The following is an 18,093-nucleotide window of genomic DNA, read 5'->3' as shown; positions in this document are numbered from 1 at the left end:
ACGGAATAACGCGGAAAACACGTTGTACAAGCACATAATAGCGCCTAACCGGAGAATAAACGAGGGATAACAAAACTGGTGATTCTGGCAGGGTTAGGGAAGTTAACTGGAGAATAAGTTATGACAATGGCAAGAATAGTTACTGAATTAGTGATGACGGGATTGTTTGATAGAACGAGGAAGGAGAAGAAACGAGGACACCAAGCAAACTATATGAAAGAATATGACGATTCCAAATTTATATAGAAATTTCGTACTACTACTTTTCAGTCTCATGCTGGAGAAATTGGAGCCTACGAATAAAATGTGAAACTATTTCCTAATATAAAACTTTTTGCCTGTAGTGGACTTAATACGCTTTTGATATTGCTACTTCGCGAATCATATTCTGTCTTATTATTTATGTGAGTTACATAAAAATGACCATTTGTGGCAAAAGTCTCGCTTATTTGGCGTGTGTTGCAATTGCTGCAATATTAGAAAGGCCTGTTACCATTTATCTATCAGACACTGACAGAATAGACATAATCAAATCGGGAAACCTCACCAGTCTTGGTTACTATTCATATAAACGTTCTTTCAGTATTTCCTGTAGCAAAACGTCTGATGAAGTTTGATGAGGTAACAGATTCTTTCACAGAAAGGAAAACACGCAGTGTAAAGTTGTAGCAAGGTTAGAGAGGGATAAACGCTGGGACCTAAGGACTGAAGAAATCTGTATTGTCTTGCTTGTCTCTTGTCTTTACTGGTTTTATGTTTCCATTATTTAATTTTATGTCACACCAAAGACAAAGTTATTAGCTAATATGCAATAAATGTTGCTAATTTTCGGAAGAGTTACAAATAATCCCACCGAGTATTGGTGAGTTGTGGTTTTTTTTTTTTTTTTTTTTTTTTTTTTTTTTTTTTTTTTAAAGGGAGTTGGATGTAAAACCGGCCTACTGGGAGCAGGAGAGAGACCACAGGATATTTTAATTTCCAATGCCCTGAATATAGATTTAATGGCTTCCATTACAAAATATAAATGTTTGAATTCCATGCAGCGAAATACAGTGACGTGCGATAGAAGAATGCTGTGTGAAGAGGCGCGGCACTGCGGTTTGGCACACATAAGATCAAATAACATGACTTACATTTCCTCGACCATATGTGTTTTACATATCAAACTCTTCAGAAAGATGTGCGCTACAAAATTAATATATTTTTGGAAAATTATCGTTTTTAAATTTTTGACGACCTATCTCAAACGCTCGAGGGAGGGGGGAGGGGGCATGTTATTAAACGTATCAAGAGAAAGAGCGTCTACATTTTGAGGAATGTCACGAACCTTATGAGCAAAAGGGTTTCATCAAAGACCTCGGCAAAAGCTGCATAACCTGAAGTCTCGAATACGTTCCTTTGTACAAACTGCATATGAAAAATTGTTGAAGCTGCCACATTGCCTTTCTGTGTATCGTTTTCAACACATAGCAAGACTTCACGGAGCAGTTTACTTGATTTCCTATTAGATGCATAGTGTACCGATTCCATGCGAGTAGCAGGTTTTAGTCAATCTCTTGTGCGTTATAGAATGTTCTGGTTTTATCAGTGGACGAAAGTGTAATCAGCTCGGGATTAGTATAACCGTATTCTGTGTACCGATTTCCAGTTTCCTGGGGCAGTGATATAACGTTTATAGTCTTGGTGAAAGACTCATTATCCCAGACGAGGTGTAGTAACACTTAACCGGGGCTGCAGAACATGACAGCCAACTCTGTCTTCCTGGCTCATTCAACCGTTCCAACTAATTAATAATGACCGCTTTCTCTTCAGTTTAAAAACGAAATAGAACATTAGAAAAACTGACCAAAAATCGAATAAGATTCATTTTGAGATTGTTAATGATATATACAGGGTCATCCAGTTGGTCTTACTTGTAGGGTCTATGCAAATTCCTTCAAACACTACGCGCAAGATTTTCATATACTCTTACTCGCTACGCGCAAACTAGTAGTCCTACAGGAAAATTAATAGGGTCTTTTTAAAGGAAATTTAATGTAGTTAGATTTTGTACTGGGATTTTTTCACTAAGGGCCGTAGTTTTCTAATTATTCAGAAAAAACCTACAAAAGTGACCTACAAATGTGTTTTTCTTGAATAACTCTAAAACCTTGCTTGTCAGCGAAGACTTATCCTAGTACAGAATGTAAATTAAATTTCCTAAAAAAGGTCGTGCTCATTTTTTTCTGTAGAGCTAATAGTTTGCACATAGAGAGGGAGAGAAAATGACAATATCGCACGTTGTCTTTGAAGGTCTACATCTACATTTATACTTCGCAAGCCACCCAACGGTGTGCGGCGGAGGTCACTTTACGTGCCACTGTCATTACCTCCCTTTTCTGTTCCAGTCGCGTATGGTTCGCGGGAAGAACGACTGTCTGAAACCCTCCGTGCGCGCTCGAATCTCTCTAATTTTGCATTCTTGATCTCCTCGGGAGGTATAAATAGGGGGAAGCAATATATTCGATACCTCATCCAGAAACGCACCCTCTTCGAACCTGGCGAGCAAGCTACACCGCGATGCAGAGCGCCTATGTTGCAGAGTCTGCCACTTGAGTTTGCTAAACATCTCCGTAACGCTATCACGGTTACCAAATAACCCTGTGACGAAACGCGCCGCTCTTCTTTGGATCTTCTCTATCTCCTCTGTCAACCCGACGTGGTGGTACGGATCCCACACTGATGAGCAGTACTCAAGTATAGGCCGAGCGAGTGTTTTGTAAGCCACCTCCTTTGTTGATGGACTACATTTTCTAACGACTCTCCCAATGAATCTCAACCTGGTACCCGCCTTACTAACAATTAATTTTATATGATCATTCCACTTCAAATCGTTCCGTACGCATACTCCCACATATTTTACAGAAGTAACTGCTACCAGTGTTTGTTCCGCTATCATATAATCATATATTAAAGGATCCTTCTTTCTATGTATTCGCAATACATTACATTTGTCTATGTTAAGGGTCAGTTGCCACTCCCTGCACCAAGTGCCTATCTGCTGCAGATCTTCCTGCATTTCGCTACAATTTTCTAATGCTGCAACTTCTCTGTATAGTACCGCATCATCCGCGAAAAGCTGCATGGAACTTCCGTCACTATCTACTAGGTCATTTATATATATTGTGAAAAGCAATGGTCCCATAACACTCCCCTGTGGCACGCCAGAGGTTACTTTAACGTCTGTAGACGTCTCTCCATTGAGAACAACATGCTGTGTTCTGTTTGCTAAAAACTCTTCAATCCAGCCACACAGCTGGTCTGATATTCCGTAGGCTCTTACTTTGTTTATCAGGCGACAGTGCGGAACTGTATCGAACGCCTTCCGGAAGTCATGGAAAATGGCATCTACCGGGGAGCCTGTATCTAATATTTTCTGGGTCTCATGAACAAATAAAGCGAGTTGGGTCTCACACGATCGCTGTTTCCGCAATCCATGTTGACTCGTACAGAGTAGATTCTGGGTTTCCAAAAACCGCATGATACGCGAGCAAAAAACATGTTCTAAAATTCTACAACAGATCGACGTCAGAGATGTAGGCCTATAGTTCTGCGCATCTGCTCGACGACCCTTCTTGAAAACTGGGACTACCTGTGCTCTTTTCCAATCATTTGGAACCTTCCGTTCCTCTACATCTACATCTACATCTATACTCCGCGAGCCACCTTACGGTGTGTGGCGGAGGGTACTTATTGTACCACTATCTGATCCCCCCTTCCCTGTTCCATTCACGAATTGTGCGTGGAAAGAACGACTGCTTGTAAGTCTCCGTATTTGCTCTAATTTCTCGGATCTTTTCGTTGTGATCATTACGCGAGATATATGTGGGCGGTAGTAATACGTTGCCCATCTCTTCCCGGAATGTGCTCTCTCGTAATTTCGATAATAAACCTCTCCGTATTGCGTAACGCCTTTCTTGAAGTGTCCGCCACTGGAGCTTGTTCAGCATCTCCGTAACGCTCTCGCGCTGACTAAATGTCCCTATGACGAATCGCGCTGCTTTTCGCTGGATCATGTCTATCTCTTCTATTAATCCAACCTGGTAAGGGTCCCATACTGATGAGCAATACTCAAGAATCGGACGAACAAGCGTTTTGTAAGCTACTTCTTTCGTCGATGAGTCACATTTTCTTAGAATTCTTCCTATGAATCTCAACCTGGCGCCTGCTTTTCCCACTATTTGTTTTATGTGATCATTCCACTTCAGATCGCTCCGGATAGTAACTCCTAAGTATTTTACGGTTGTTACCGCTTCCAATGATTTACCACCTATGGCATAATCGTACTGGAATGGATTTCTGCCCCTATGTATGCGCATTATATTACATTTATCTACGTTTAGGGAAAGCTGCCAGCTGTCGCACCATGCATTAATCCTCTGCAGGTCCTCCTGGAGTACGTACGAGTCTTCTGATGTTGTTACTTTCTTGTAGACAACCGTGTCATCTGCAAATAGCCTCACGGAGCTACCGATGTTGTCAACTAAGTCATTTATGTATATTGTAAACAATAAAGGTCCTATCACGCTTCCCTGCGGTACTCCCGAAATTACCTCTACATCTGCAGATTTTGAACCGTTAAGAATGACATGTTGTGTTCTTTCTTCTAGGAAATCCTGAATCCAGTCACAAACCTGGTCCGATATTCCGTAGGCTCGTATTTTTTTCACTAAACGTAAGTGCGGAACCGTATCAAATGCCTTCCTGAAGTCCAGGAATACGGCATCAATCTGCTCGCCAGTGTCTACGGCACTGTGAATTTCTTGGGCAAATAGGGCGAGCTGAGTTTCACATGATCTCTGTTTGCGGAATCCATGTTGGTTATGATGAAGGAGATTTGTATTATCTAAGAACGTCATAATACGAGAACACAAAACATGTTCCATTATTCTACAACAGATTGACGTAAGCGAAATAGGCCTATAATTATTCGCATCTGATTTATGACCCTTCTTGAAAATGGGAACGACCTGCGCTTTCTTCCAGTCGCTAGGTACTTTACGTTCTTCCAGCGATCTACGATAAATTGCTGATAGAAAGGGGGCAAGTTCTTTAGCATAATCACTGTAGAATCTTAAGGGTATCTCGTCTGGTCCGGATGCTTTTCCGCTACTAAGTGATAGCAGTTGTTTTTCAATTCCGATATCGTTTATTTCAATATTTTCCATTTTGGCGTCCGTGCGACGGCTGAAGTCAGGGACCGTGTTACGATTTTCCGCAGTGAAACAGTTTCGGAACACTGAATTCAGTATTTCTGCCTTTCTTCGGTCGTCCTCTGTTTCGGTGCCATCGTGGTCAACGAGTGACTGAATAGGGGATTTAGATCCGCTTACCGATTTTACATATGACCAAAACTTTTTAGGGTTCTTGTTTAGATTGTTTGCCAATGTTTTATGTTCGAATTCGTTGAATGCTTCTCTCATTGCTCTCTTTACGCTCTTTTTCGCTTCGTTCAGCTTTTCCTTATCTGCTATGATTCGACTACTCTTAAACCTATGATGAAGCTTTCTTTGTTTCCGTAGTACCTTTCGTACATGATTGTTATACCACGGTGGATCTTTCCCCTCGCTTTGGACCTTAGTCGGTACGAACTTATCTAAGGCGTACTGGACGATGTTTCTGAATTTTTTCCATTTATGTTCCACATCCTCTTCCTCAGAAATGAACGTTTGATGGTGGTCACTCAGATATTCTGCGATTTGTGCCCTATCACTCTTGTTAAGCAAATATATTTTCCTTCCTTTCTTGGCATTTCTTATTACACTTGTAGTCATTGATGCAACCACTGACTTATGATCACTGATACCCTCTTCTACATTCACGGAGTCGAAAAGTTCCGGTCTATTTGTTGCTATGAGGTCTAAAACGTTAGCTTCACGAGTTGGTTCTCTAACTATCTGCTCGAAGTAATTCTCGGACAAGGCAGTCAGGATAGTTGCGGTACACGGCTGTTAGAAGGGGGGCAAGTTCTTTCGCGTATTGTGGATTGCATAAAACTATCGCAAAGGTGAGCTGAATGACGCTGTCGATGATGCAAGTTGTAATAAAGACTCTTCGTGCCCGTCATGAGAGGGAAATATCTACCGTGTTGAGTCAGTTGCAGTGACTTGTCAACGGAGTGGTATAAGTCTAAAGACACGTTTTTGTAGCTTTGCACTGTTGTCTGCTGGTTTATTGAAGAGGGATATGACCTCGTCGTCAGTGCGATCAAAAAAATGTCGTAGGTGTGGAAAAACATTGCGACTGTACCTCTCCGTCTGTCAGTTATAGGTGTTGGGCAAGGTGGAGGAGGAGGAGGTGGGACGGGAAGAGAGGGGAGGGGTTATTGATGTCAAGTGTACCTACACTTGGTGGCTCATCAGCGACGACGATTGAAAATGTATGGCGGACCATGATTAGAACCCGGGATCTCCTCGCACCGGGAAGATAGGGTTAACCACTGCGCCACTCGGACCCAGCGTCTATCACACCTGCGTAGACTATCTCGGCCGACCACACATTCCCGCCTAGCGCCACCTGTCCGCAGTGTCTGTCCGTGTCCTTCGTGCCCGCTAGTCAGAGATTCCCGCAGGAGGCCGAACATCATAATATTGTTCATCCGCAGTGAGTGTGGCGGATCCATTGGCCATCCAGGAGAATCGATTATATATAAATCCGTGGTGTCTGCTCTGTCGGGCATTTCCAGAAGAACGGACGACATGCATTCATATATGATTACTAAGAGTACCTGTGTAGTTGGGAGTAAGGCGGTGCCCTACATGTAGTCCTCTTTTGTTGCAGACTGTGCTCGCTGACGCTTACGAGGCTGGTGGTGCTGAAGCCCCTGGGGGCCGACCTCAACTCCATCATCATCGCCGTCAAGATGCAGGTACGTGAGGTGGTCGCAGAAAACGTCCACGTACTCTTACCGCGTTTTATTATACTCCTTCATACGTTTCTTATAGCACGAAAGCTGATAATCTGGAGAAACCACTATCGACCGTCCTGAACGAGCATTGCAACCGATTGTCCTTTAAACAACTCGCACGTATATTACATCTGGGCGCCTGCCACGCTTCTTCAGGTGCGCCTTCGGAAACTACCGTCTGCTTCCCGTGTTGCACAATTTATTAGCGCGCTGCGTGAAATTACGCACGTGCTGAATTCAGGGTCGTAATAGCAGGACTGATGGAACTGCCAAGGGGCAGCTTTCCCGATGGCAGACGAACGAACCTCAGCCGTCTGGTGGATTGGCTCTATACGTGGCCCTCTGCGTATTGTCGCCTTCTGGAAACAAAGAGGTTCTGCGCGTTATGTTTTCCGCCATTTCTAAAGTCAACGAGCTCTTTCATAGTAAAATCCCGAGCCGACGCTGCAGTACCGGAATTTTCGTCTTATCATATTGCGTGGAATGCCCGGTCAGCAGTGGGTTGGACAAGTCGAGTGTATCTTTCGTATTCTACACAATATTTCACCGTGCCTGTGGTCTTGATATACGAAAGCCGTGCCACATTGCCGAGGTGTTTTGTCGACTTCAGCCTCACTTAATACTTTTCCTATATTAATCCAAGGTGGTCTGCAATCAGAGAGGCATGCGGCATACTGATTAATTGTGCGACGTGAGGCGTCGATGTCGATCTTAGACCGCTCACCTGGACGTGTCTGGCAGGTGCGCAGGTGAAATCACGTGCGTGGAGGTGAACGACGGCGGCAGACTGCAGGTCCGGAACAGTGGTCGTGTAGTCGTATTTCTATTTGCCACGTGATTGGTTTGTTGCGATGGCTTGTGTGGAATGTGTTTCCATAGAAGGCAAACCCTTCAAAAACTGAGCACCTAATATGTCTACAATATTCAATAAGGGGCGATCGTGTACAGAACAGAAGACGACGCTAAGGGTCGGCTGACGTACCAGTACAGTTGCCACCTTTGTGGGTTTCAAGACGACCTGTCACTCCGTCGACAGATCCTTGTGGACACTGTAGAGAGAGCGAAGAGCAGAGAGGAGCACTATAGAACTAAGCTGCCAGATTCGTACAAATCCATCTTCAAAATTAAAATCTCTTGTTGAAATCTCAGGCTTTTGGGATGCATACGTGTGTTCGAGAAGGAGAACCTTTGTCACCCATGTGTTTAATTTAATTTTGGACAAAGCTAAAAGAGAACGGCAAAAATACTGCAGAGGTATATACTTGGGAAATTCTGAATGCAAAATCAGTGTAGGTGTTTAGACTTCGTTGACGATTGAACATTTGTCACTAAGACTAGAGAAGAAAGAAAATGTCAGAAAAAAACTAAGTCAGTTGCGGTAAAGGTGGACCTCCAAATATCTTACGAGAAAACATATTAAACGAAAAATCTGCATCAAAACTGCAGGAAAGTACTACTAAGACGAAGTGTGGGGTTTCAACTACCTGGGAGACATAGTACGATGCTCAGAGTTGGACTGTACTACAAACTCAGACACCAAATGCCAAGAGAAATCTCTTGAACCACTTCAACAAAAAGCAATATCGCACAGTGCGAACTTATAAGACGGTTCTTTTACAGAAAGTAGTCCATACATGAGCATTGCGAGGGCACTTTAATGCTGTGGAAATTGAGAAACTGGAGCGGAAAATTCTGTGAGAAGTGCATGGTGCCTCAAAAGAATGTGGAATTTGGGTGGAAAGAAGATCTGACCTCTGCATGTGCTAATAGAAAAGTTGAGTAATGTTGTGCGGAAGAGATGCTTGCAGTTCTACGACTGTACTTTTAGAATGCACACTGCTCTGCAAAAGGCTGGTCATTGTTAATTGAAAGAGGCTAAAATCGTCAGGTTAACAGAAATGAAGGGAGATTTACAAGATTTGGACATCACAGAAGAAAGCATAGTAAAACATCTATGGTTGGAACAATGGTAACTAGCCATAGATTCTCGGAGAAGCTTAAGAAGAGGACTGAGAAAAATGGTTAGAGGAACGGAAGGACAAGTGTACAGAATTCATGAATTGATTGTGGGAGGATAATAAGACTAAAAGTTTAAACGTGCTCTTAAAGTGATCAAAATGAAGAAAGGGGGAGAATTCTATGCAATAAGAGAGAAATCGTTATAACGTCTATAGGTGTGCGAGTCGCCAGCCTCGCTTTGCCCGCGACGCAAGCTCTGACAGCTGCTCCTGCTCAAAACTGAGCCACGTGCTACACTCCTACGCGGTAAACCGCCGGAAGCGCCGCACTAGCCGCCTGATGATAGTACGAGTCTGTGTGTGTGTGTGTCTCAGTTCTCCCACTGTCTCGATGAGTTAGCAGTAGTCGCGGAGAAATTGCCGCACCGCGTCTGTTGCACGCAGAGCCGGGCTGCGTCGATCTGCCAGGGTTTGCTCGCCTTGTGCGCGTGACTGCCTCTGGGGGGGCCAGCGGCCACAGAGCCGCGCGCCGGGCGCCGCGTGTGACGTACGGCACTGTGCCTGCCTGCCTGCGGCCGCCCCGGCCTGTAGCAGCCAGTCCGCACCTGTCTGTCGCCGCGCAGGCGCCCACCTGCGTACCCAGCTGGGTGAGAGCACTCGTCCCCCACCTCTCCAGCCTCGCACTCTGTCATTTCCTGCTGCACTCGGCCACATCCCCCACATCGACGGTTATTGTGTTACGGTCGAGGACAACGTGAAATGAATGCCTGTGACAAAAAACTGAAGACCCAAAGAAACTGGTACAGCTACCTAATATCGTTTAGGGCCCGCGCGAGCACGCAGAAGTGCCGCAATACGACGTGGCATGAATTCGACTAATGTCTGAAGTAGTGCTGGAGGGAACTGACACCACGAATCCTGCACGGCTGTCCATAAATCCGTAAGAAAAAATGGCTCTATGGGACTTAACATCTGAGGTCATCAGTCCCCTAGAACTCAGAACCACTTAAACCTAAGGACATCACACACATCCACGCCCGAGGCAGGATTCGAACCTGCGACCGTAGCGGTTCCGCAGTTCCAGACTGAAGCGCCTAGAACCGCTCGGCCACACCGGCCGGCTAAATCCGTAAGAGTACGAGGGGGGTGGAGATCTCTTCTGAACAGCACTTTGCAAGGCGCCTAAGATATACTCTGTAATGTTCATGCCTGGGGAATTTGGTGGCCAACAGAAGTGTCTGGAGTCACTCTGTAGAAATTCTGGACGTGTGGGGTGTCGCATTGTCCTGCTGGAATTGCCCAAGTCCGTCGGAACGCACAATGGACACGAATGGATGCAGGTGATCAGACAGGATACTTACGTGCGTCTCCCCTGTCAGAGTCGTATCTAGACGTATCAAGGGTGTCATATCGCTCCACATTCACACGCCCCACGTCATTACAGAGTCTCAACCAGCGTGAACAGTCCCCTGTTGACATGCAGGGTCCATGGATTTATGAGATTGTCTCCATACCCGTACACGTTCATCCGCTCGATACAGTTTGAATCGAGACTCGTCCGACCAGTCATCAACAGTCCAATGCCGGTGTTGACGGGCCCAGGCGAGGCGTAAACCTTTGTGTCGGGCACTCATCAGAAGTACACCAGAGGCCCTTCGGCTCCGAAAGCCCATATCCATGATGTTTCGTTGAATGGTTCGCACGCCGACACTTGTTGATGGCAGAACTGAAATCTGCAACAATTTGCAGGGTTTCACTTCTGTCACTTTGAACGATTGTCTTCAGTCGTCGTTTGTCCCGTTCTTGCAGGATCTTTTTCCGGCCGCAGCGATGTCGGAGATTTGATGTTTTAACGAATTCCTGATATTCACGGTACACTCGTGAAATGATCGTACGGGAAAATCTCCACTCTATCGCAACCTCGAGGATGCTGTGTCCCACCGTTCGTGCGCTTACTAAAACACTTAAAATCGTGATAACTTGCCACTGTAGAAGCAGTAACTGACCTAACAACTGTGTCAGACACTTGTCTTAGATAGGCCTTGCCGACCGCACCGGCGTATTCTCCCTGTTTTCCTACCTCTGTATTTGAATACGCATGCCTATACCAGTTTCTTTGGTGCTTGAGTAAAGTTACGAAATGAACGGCCGAATACAGACGGTGCCCCATTTATCTGGAATGTGATCCAAGAGGAAGACATCCCAAGACCACCTAGAAAGCCTCAAAATCAGCTGTAGAAGTGAATAAAAAAAATCTGACACCAAGGGCGTATGAGAAGAACGGCCGCAACGGCTTCGGAACATCTTAACTATTCCCGGAAGTATCACTCAGGAGAGAAACAGCAAGCTGCCACATTTTGTGAATGAATAACTGAATTTTACTGTTAACTAGTTTCGGGCTTAGGCACACAGCGAGGAACTGTCCTACAACTTTCATATTTGTATACTACAGAAGCTTGTCTACAGAAGCTTGTACGTTTTAAGGTAGGTCTACACGTCTTACTTTAGGAAAAGTTTTAATTTATACATTGCATCATTTGTATCTTCAGTACCATGTGTGCAGTGATGGAATATTTCTGCTGGTACTGTTTCTTACTATGTAAAGCAAAGATTATTTTCTTAACCCAGAGCCATGAATAAGAATCTGCAATATACAGGAAGATATATAGAAAATATGTAACTGTTCCATCAGTGTACCATCCTGTTCTTCGATAACCCAAGTATATCACTTAGCTGACGTAACGGCAGATGTAAATATAACAGAGCTAAACACCTCTGTCCGCCATGTTGTTGAACAATAACTGGCTATTACCTCACAAGTCTTCTGGACTAACTGAGCGAAAAATTGGTGGGAGTAAGCTCGCTTTGGAGAATAAATTTCGTGAACAATCCATTTATCTACAAAGGTGCTCTGTCATTGTTTGAGGATTATTTGGAGTATGCACAACTTCATCTATTCTCAAATCCAAAGAAATTTACTACTGCAAAAGGTTTGTGTGTTCGGTAGAGGTTTCGACAGTTGCAGACACGTTTTATGCCGAACTTCCAGGATAGTTGTTCGGTACGGAGTCTGTTCACTTGAAAAAAAAAAGGGCGAAAAACCTTCGTCTTTTGCAATACATTTCTCCTTATTATTATTGTTTATCCGTGATAGTTTGGCCATATTGTCGCCTTCTGTGGATCTGTTGTTACGCAATTTAAGAATTGACAGCATATGATCTTTCCTTTCTTTTGCAAGCAGGAACTTTCGAACAAAACACGTTGATTGAAAGAGGTACTATGTAAAAGTAAGAGATTTTTAAATTTAAAAACAACGATCTGTTCTCTTCAGCCGTGCAATAACAATTTGTACCCAATGGATCGTAGCAGTTGCCAGTGTGATATGCCTCCCTGCATATTTTGCTCAGTAGCTACGAATTCAAATGCTTTACCGGCAACGCTTTTTCACGTTGCGTTGGACACGTTTATAGTTAACGTCAACTAATAGAGATGGTACGCCAAACGGTACTTAACGTGTTTCGAAGAAAATATTCCGCAAACGAACCTAGCTGACTACGACCTTTGTGCGCTGATTCATTATGTACAGCGCAACACGAAACAAGGAGTGGAAAATGAATAATTTTGTGTGAGCGTGGTACGGCTTTCATAAAAGTAGAGAATGTCCTTTTAAAGTGTGATCTACATGTACATCAACGTTGATACTACGCAAGCCACCGTGTGGTTCGTGGCGGAGGGTGCCCTATACCACTACTTGTAATTTCCTTATCTATTACACTCGGCAAATAGGGCGATGGAAAAACGACTGTCTGTATGCTTCCATACGCAAAATGTACGTTGGCGGCAGTAGAATTGTTCTGCACTCAGCGTCCATTGCCGGTTCTCTGAATGCCCTGAGTAGTGCTCCTCGAAAAGAACGTCGCCTTCCGTCCAGTGATTCCCAAAGCATCTGCGATATACTTGCGTGTTGATCGAACCTACCGCTAACAAGTGTAGCAGTCCGCCTCTGAACTGCTTCGATGTCTTCCTTTGATACGACCTGGTGCGGATCGCAAACATTCGAACAGCACCCAACAGTGGGTCGCACTAGTGTCCTATATGCGGTCCCCTATACAAATGAATCACACTTTCCAAAAATTTTGTTACTAAACCGGAGTCGACTATTCGCATTCCCTACCACAGTTGTCACATGCTCCTTCCATGTAACCCGCTTGGAGGGCGGCGCGTGGGTCTGCTCCTGAAAACTGGAAGGTTGGCAGAATGAAGGAAGTGAGTAGGAGCAGGAAAAGGTAATACACGTCGGTACTGCGGTACGGGGCATACATAGCTTTGTAATGATGATCAAGCCTTAAACCCGTCGTAAGTAGAGGGAAGTATGTGAAGCGATGTTTCCAGGCCGTCTGCTCTTGATCAAATGAGCTGAATCTGGAGCGGAGCCCGTAGAGGTCCACAGCACCGGCTAGAGGGCGCAGTTTGTCGGTGTCTCCTAGTAGTGCCAACCTAGCAGAGCGCACCTACGTTGTGGCATCGTAGCTATCGATACCACACACATCGCTTTGCGACGCTACGCCTGTACATTCAATCGACGTGAATGTGTCAAGCACCACACTACTAATGCTGTACTCTACCATTATGAGTTCGTTTTTCCTACTTGTCTGTATTAAATTACGTTTATCGCATTTAGAGCCGGTTGCCATTCATTACACCAACTGGAACCGTCGTCTTGTATCATCCTACACTCAGTCAACGACGTCGGCCTCCCACACACCACAGACAGCGTCATCAGCAAACAGCCACAGACTGCTGCAGGAGTTACCTTTTTCGTCGGCGTTTGTCGCTCTATCTTTCCCCGTCGCAATAACGGAGACAGTGCGAGACTGTTTCGGCGTCCGGTAGGCAGGCGACGCGCAATGCACGGTGCTGTCTGCGCGAGAGTAACTCGAATATAGTACGGGGCGAGGCAAAAACGACTTGACAGTTTTGGAACGATATAAAGATTTGTTGAGATTACTTACAGAATCTTAGATGTGTCATTTTATAGCAAACAGCTTAAAGTCTGATTCAAGTAGTGCATCGGTACCCCATTCCGCCAGCAGCTTAGTGCACTGCTAAAATGGTTACTTTCACTGCTGCGGAGCGTGCTCGCTGTGCGTTTTGGTTTTAATGAAACGAACTCTGCAAGAGCTGTTGGCGTAAGACGTAGAAACAGGCCTACAATTTACTCTCGGCACAAGAACTTTGGCGAGACGGGTTGTTCACCGCGACATGTCAAATCACCAGGTCGCCCGTGTATGTTGATAATTATGTCGAATGGGTCAGGGAGAGCTTTGCCAACAGTCCACAGACATCAACGCGACGTGCGTCTCGCGAGACGGCCTTCCACAAAAGACTTGTTTGGCGAGTACTGCGTAGACGTTTACACCTGCAACCATACAGATGCACGATGGCACAGAACATTATTGGTACTCTTGAGGAAGTATGTGTGGAAATGTTGCATCGGATAGAGGACGACGAGAAATTCCTGAACACAATTATCTTCTGCGATGAGTCAACATTTCATATCAACGGCATGGTGAACACCCACAACTGCAGAATTTGGAGCGGCGGAAATCCATATGCAACCCTGGAACACGTTCGTCAGAGCCCCAAAGCTAATGTTTTTGTACCCTTAGCAAACTGATAGTGTACGCCCCTTTCTTCTTCATAGAGAAAATTGTTACTGGTATTTTGTTTTTGGATGTGCTTGAAATCCTTTTCATTCCATAGAGCGATGAAAGTTACAGAGGCGGTATGGTATACTACAAGCAAGACGTTGCACTACCTCATTTCCTCGCGGAAGTTGGAGGTTTCCCCGATGATCGCTTTCCAGGTCTGCGGATTGGCTGTGGAGTGCCAATCGCATGGACGCCTCGCTTCCCAGACTTGGCACTACTGCGTTTCTTTCTCTGGAGGTTTCATTGAAGATCTCCCCTAGCAAACAATTTAGCCGACCTGAAAACTCTAATTACGCTGCCGTTCCACAAGTTACCCCCGGTTTGCTGCAACCAGTGTGGGAAGAAATTGATTGCCGGTGGGATGTTTGCTGCATCACAAATTGTAGTCACAACGAACCAAAATTATATATCATTCCAATGTTGTAAAGCCCTTTTTGACTCACTCTGTCTTGTGGAAACGTTTTTTATCAGCTGTAGGCGACTTTAAAGATGTCAGCTACATTAATTGTGGGTCACTATATTTTTCGAAAAATTACGTAATTTTTTTTTCTGGCATTTATTTCCAGAAATTAGCTGATAGCTACGGATCCACACACGAAATAGTCCTGTTAATGTAATGGGGATCGCAGTGAAAAACTACTACATCCGCTTAATTGATGTGCGACGTGTTGCACGTTACGCTGAACATCTTTAATCGAACTTGTGTTGTGAAAACTTTACTGTACTATTATACTAGCTGATCACGCGATGATGAATATTTTTTAGACTGTTAAAACCCATTCAATGCCTTGCTGTATACTTCTGCATTTTGCTAGCGTTAATACATTCGGTAACAATGTTTCCACTTCATACGTTCATTTCCTTCATCGTGAACAGTACACCGCGTGGCAATTCTCTGGAACAAAGGAGATATTACGAAACATTCCTGTTGTGACCTGCCCGTAACGACATATGGCGCATGTCAAGCTTCCAGACACTTCAGATATTTTGAAAGAGAGTAACCTTTCCACTGAAATATAGCGAGCAAATGTCAAAAGCTTGTGAAAATAAATTAAGAATCTTTATCATCTTGATGGCAGTTGTCTAGAGCACCATGCATATCCAAAGTGGGGATACCGATGAACATTTCTCTGTGCGACAACCGCCGAAATCAGTGCTACGTTTAATTGAAGAGAGACATTTGGTTAATAAATGGTGCCATATTTGAATACATATTCTTGACTTTAAAGGAAAACCACAGCAGCCTGCAAGTAACATAGATTCCCGAACGTCCCGTATTTTCCCGTTAGTTTCCAGTTTCTGCCGTACAACTGCTACTAAAGGTTGGCGTGCGGTATTGTGTAATCAGTATGGAATATTAATCTGTCTAATCCGGGAAGCGCAGCTTAATCACGGGAACTTTGTCTTCAATAAAGCAGAAAACTTTGTTACGACGTCGACGTCGTCGTCGTCGTCGTATACGGTCTCATGCGCAACGAAATTCGTTCTCATTTAGGTAACAATTGTTTACTTCTAACGAGCAATTATGACTCTTGCGGACTGCCATGTAGATATTCTTTACCTACATTAAAATAATGTGTGTTATAAAAGCTACATTGGAAATCACTGAAAATTGATGTAAAGTCGTTATTTGTGCAATTATTTTATTTGTGTATGGATATGGTTATGAAATCAGAAAAATGTCTGCTTGCTTGTATTGTGGTTGTTTTATTGTAAACAGTTTGTGGTGAAGCGTTTAGTTTAATGACGCTTTCATTGTTGTTGAGCATCTTAAAAAAAAAGGCTGTTAAATTAGTATTTCGTTATTCTCCTTCAGCTCGCAGAAACTTGAAAAATTTAACTTCCAGAGAACTGAATATCTTTCTTAGATTCCTCTCGATGTGCAACCAGATTGTTCTATTGAACGTCGATGGTATTCACCATACCACTTTCCTAGCGACATCATACGAGATCTGTTCAAAAAATTCCGAACGTTTTCCCACATATTTCTTCTACACTTACCTTTTCTTATTGTGCATGGTCTCCTTCGAAATACTCTCCCCCACAATTGATATAACGCTCCCAACTTCGTTTCCACTGCCAGAAGCAGTCGAGGTACGCCTCTTGGTGGATCGCGCGAAGCATTGTTTGCGAATTTTCTTTTATCTTGTCTGTCGTTGCAAATCTTCGTCCTTCCAAGGGGGTTTTCAACTTTGGAAGTAAAAGAAAGTTCCAAAAGCCTTTCACAGGTTGAGAGGCGAAGGTGTTTCTGGTCTTAACTCGTGTGTGCTGTTGGACGAACTTGGCGGCAACACGAAGCATCCCAAGATGCTGTGTCATAACTTAATGACATGATCCGACTGAAATGTTACATTCTTGTGCAATCTCTCGGACACTGTCTTCGTTGGCAAGCACAATTTCGCTGTCGTTCCTGACGTGAGCATCGTCGGTAGACGTCGGAGGACGTGCTGAACGAGGGCCATCATTAACATCCGTCCGGCCATTTTTAAACCGTGTGAACCACTCTTAACACCGAGTACGGGTTAAGCGCCCATCGGCGTGGGCTTCGCGCATCATTTGGTGCGTCTTTGTAAAGGTTTGGTTGAACTTCACGCAAAATGTAATGCAGACGCATTGCTCCTCTAACTCTGCCAACTCGAAATTCGCAAACTGTGCGAAACAACGTTCTGCTCAATACAGCACTGAACAATAACTAATAGACGTAAAACTGAAACTTGGAGCAGTTACGCATTAAACAGGGGCGTGTGCAGGGATGCCAACCGCATTTCGCTGCAACACACCATTGGCGCGAAATTACAAATGTTCCGTCATTTTTTGAACAGACCTTGTATAATCAGTTATGTTGAAGACTTTTGCACTTATATTACACAGTATGCTTCGCTCTCGGCGTAAGCGCTGTCAGTGGCGCTACGCGGGAACCAATAGACGCGTTGCTGAGATCGTGTGCCAGGTAGCCGCGAACAGAATACGGGAGCTGCGCGCGGCCTTGGAAAGAAATCTGAGAGAATCGTTGAGCCATTTACGAGCAGCAGCGTCTGCTCACGTAACTCTGCACAAACTGGCACTTCACAAAATATTTGCAGTGCGTCGACTGACCAATCCAGATACTTTTGCTGAACATCAGGTTACCGCAGTCTGTGCCCAGTGGAGAGGCCTATTCTCTGCAGTTTGTTGCGCACTAAGTATAACACGTATTGTTGGACTGATCGTGTCCAACAACCTGTAACCTCTGCTAGGTGAGCGAACAATATACTGCCAATTTCGTCAGAGAACTAACAATTACGGAAAAGATCAGCGGATATGGGGGATAGTGCAACTGTACAGAGCTTGAGTGACAGTAGCTGTCCCGTCCCCGCCCTTTTATGGTTTCAGTTGGAACGCGTGGGCAGACGGCGCTGACACAGCAGCCTGAAGTGCCAAATGGCGCAACGGTTTTGACGGGACTCCTTTCCAAGGGACCTCCAAATTCGGTTGAAAT

At 44.5% G+C, this 18,093-nt stretch overlaps 1 protein-coding gene across 4 annotated transcripts in view; it reads left to right on the top strand.

Moving 5' to 3' along the window:
* Positions 1-18,093, top strand: part of LOC124546611 (phosphofurin acidic cluster sorting protein 2-like) — a 676,573-nt gene that overhangs the window by 459,149 nt on the left and 199,331 nt on the right. For all 4 annotated transcript variants that reach the window (XM_047125051.1, XM_047125049.1, XM_047125052.1 and 1 more), the window contains exon 2: positions 6,820-6,907. In XM_047125051.1, coding sequence (XP_046981007.1) covers positions 6,820-6,907 — 88 coding nt within the window. The remainder of the gene's footprint in view (positions 1-6,819; positions 6,908-18,093) is intronic.

Source organism: Schistocerca americana, chromosome 1, assembly GCF_021461395.2.
Source record: "Schistocerca americana isolate TAMUIC-IGC-003095 chromosome 1, iqSchAmer2.1, whole genome shotgun sequence".
NCBI lineage: Eukaryota > Metazoa > Arthropoda > Insecta > Orthoptera > Acrididae > Schistocerca > Schistocerca americana.
Note: the sequence above shows the minus strand (reverse complement) of the source record. Positions and strands in the feature narration are given on the sequence as shown.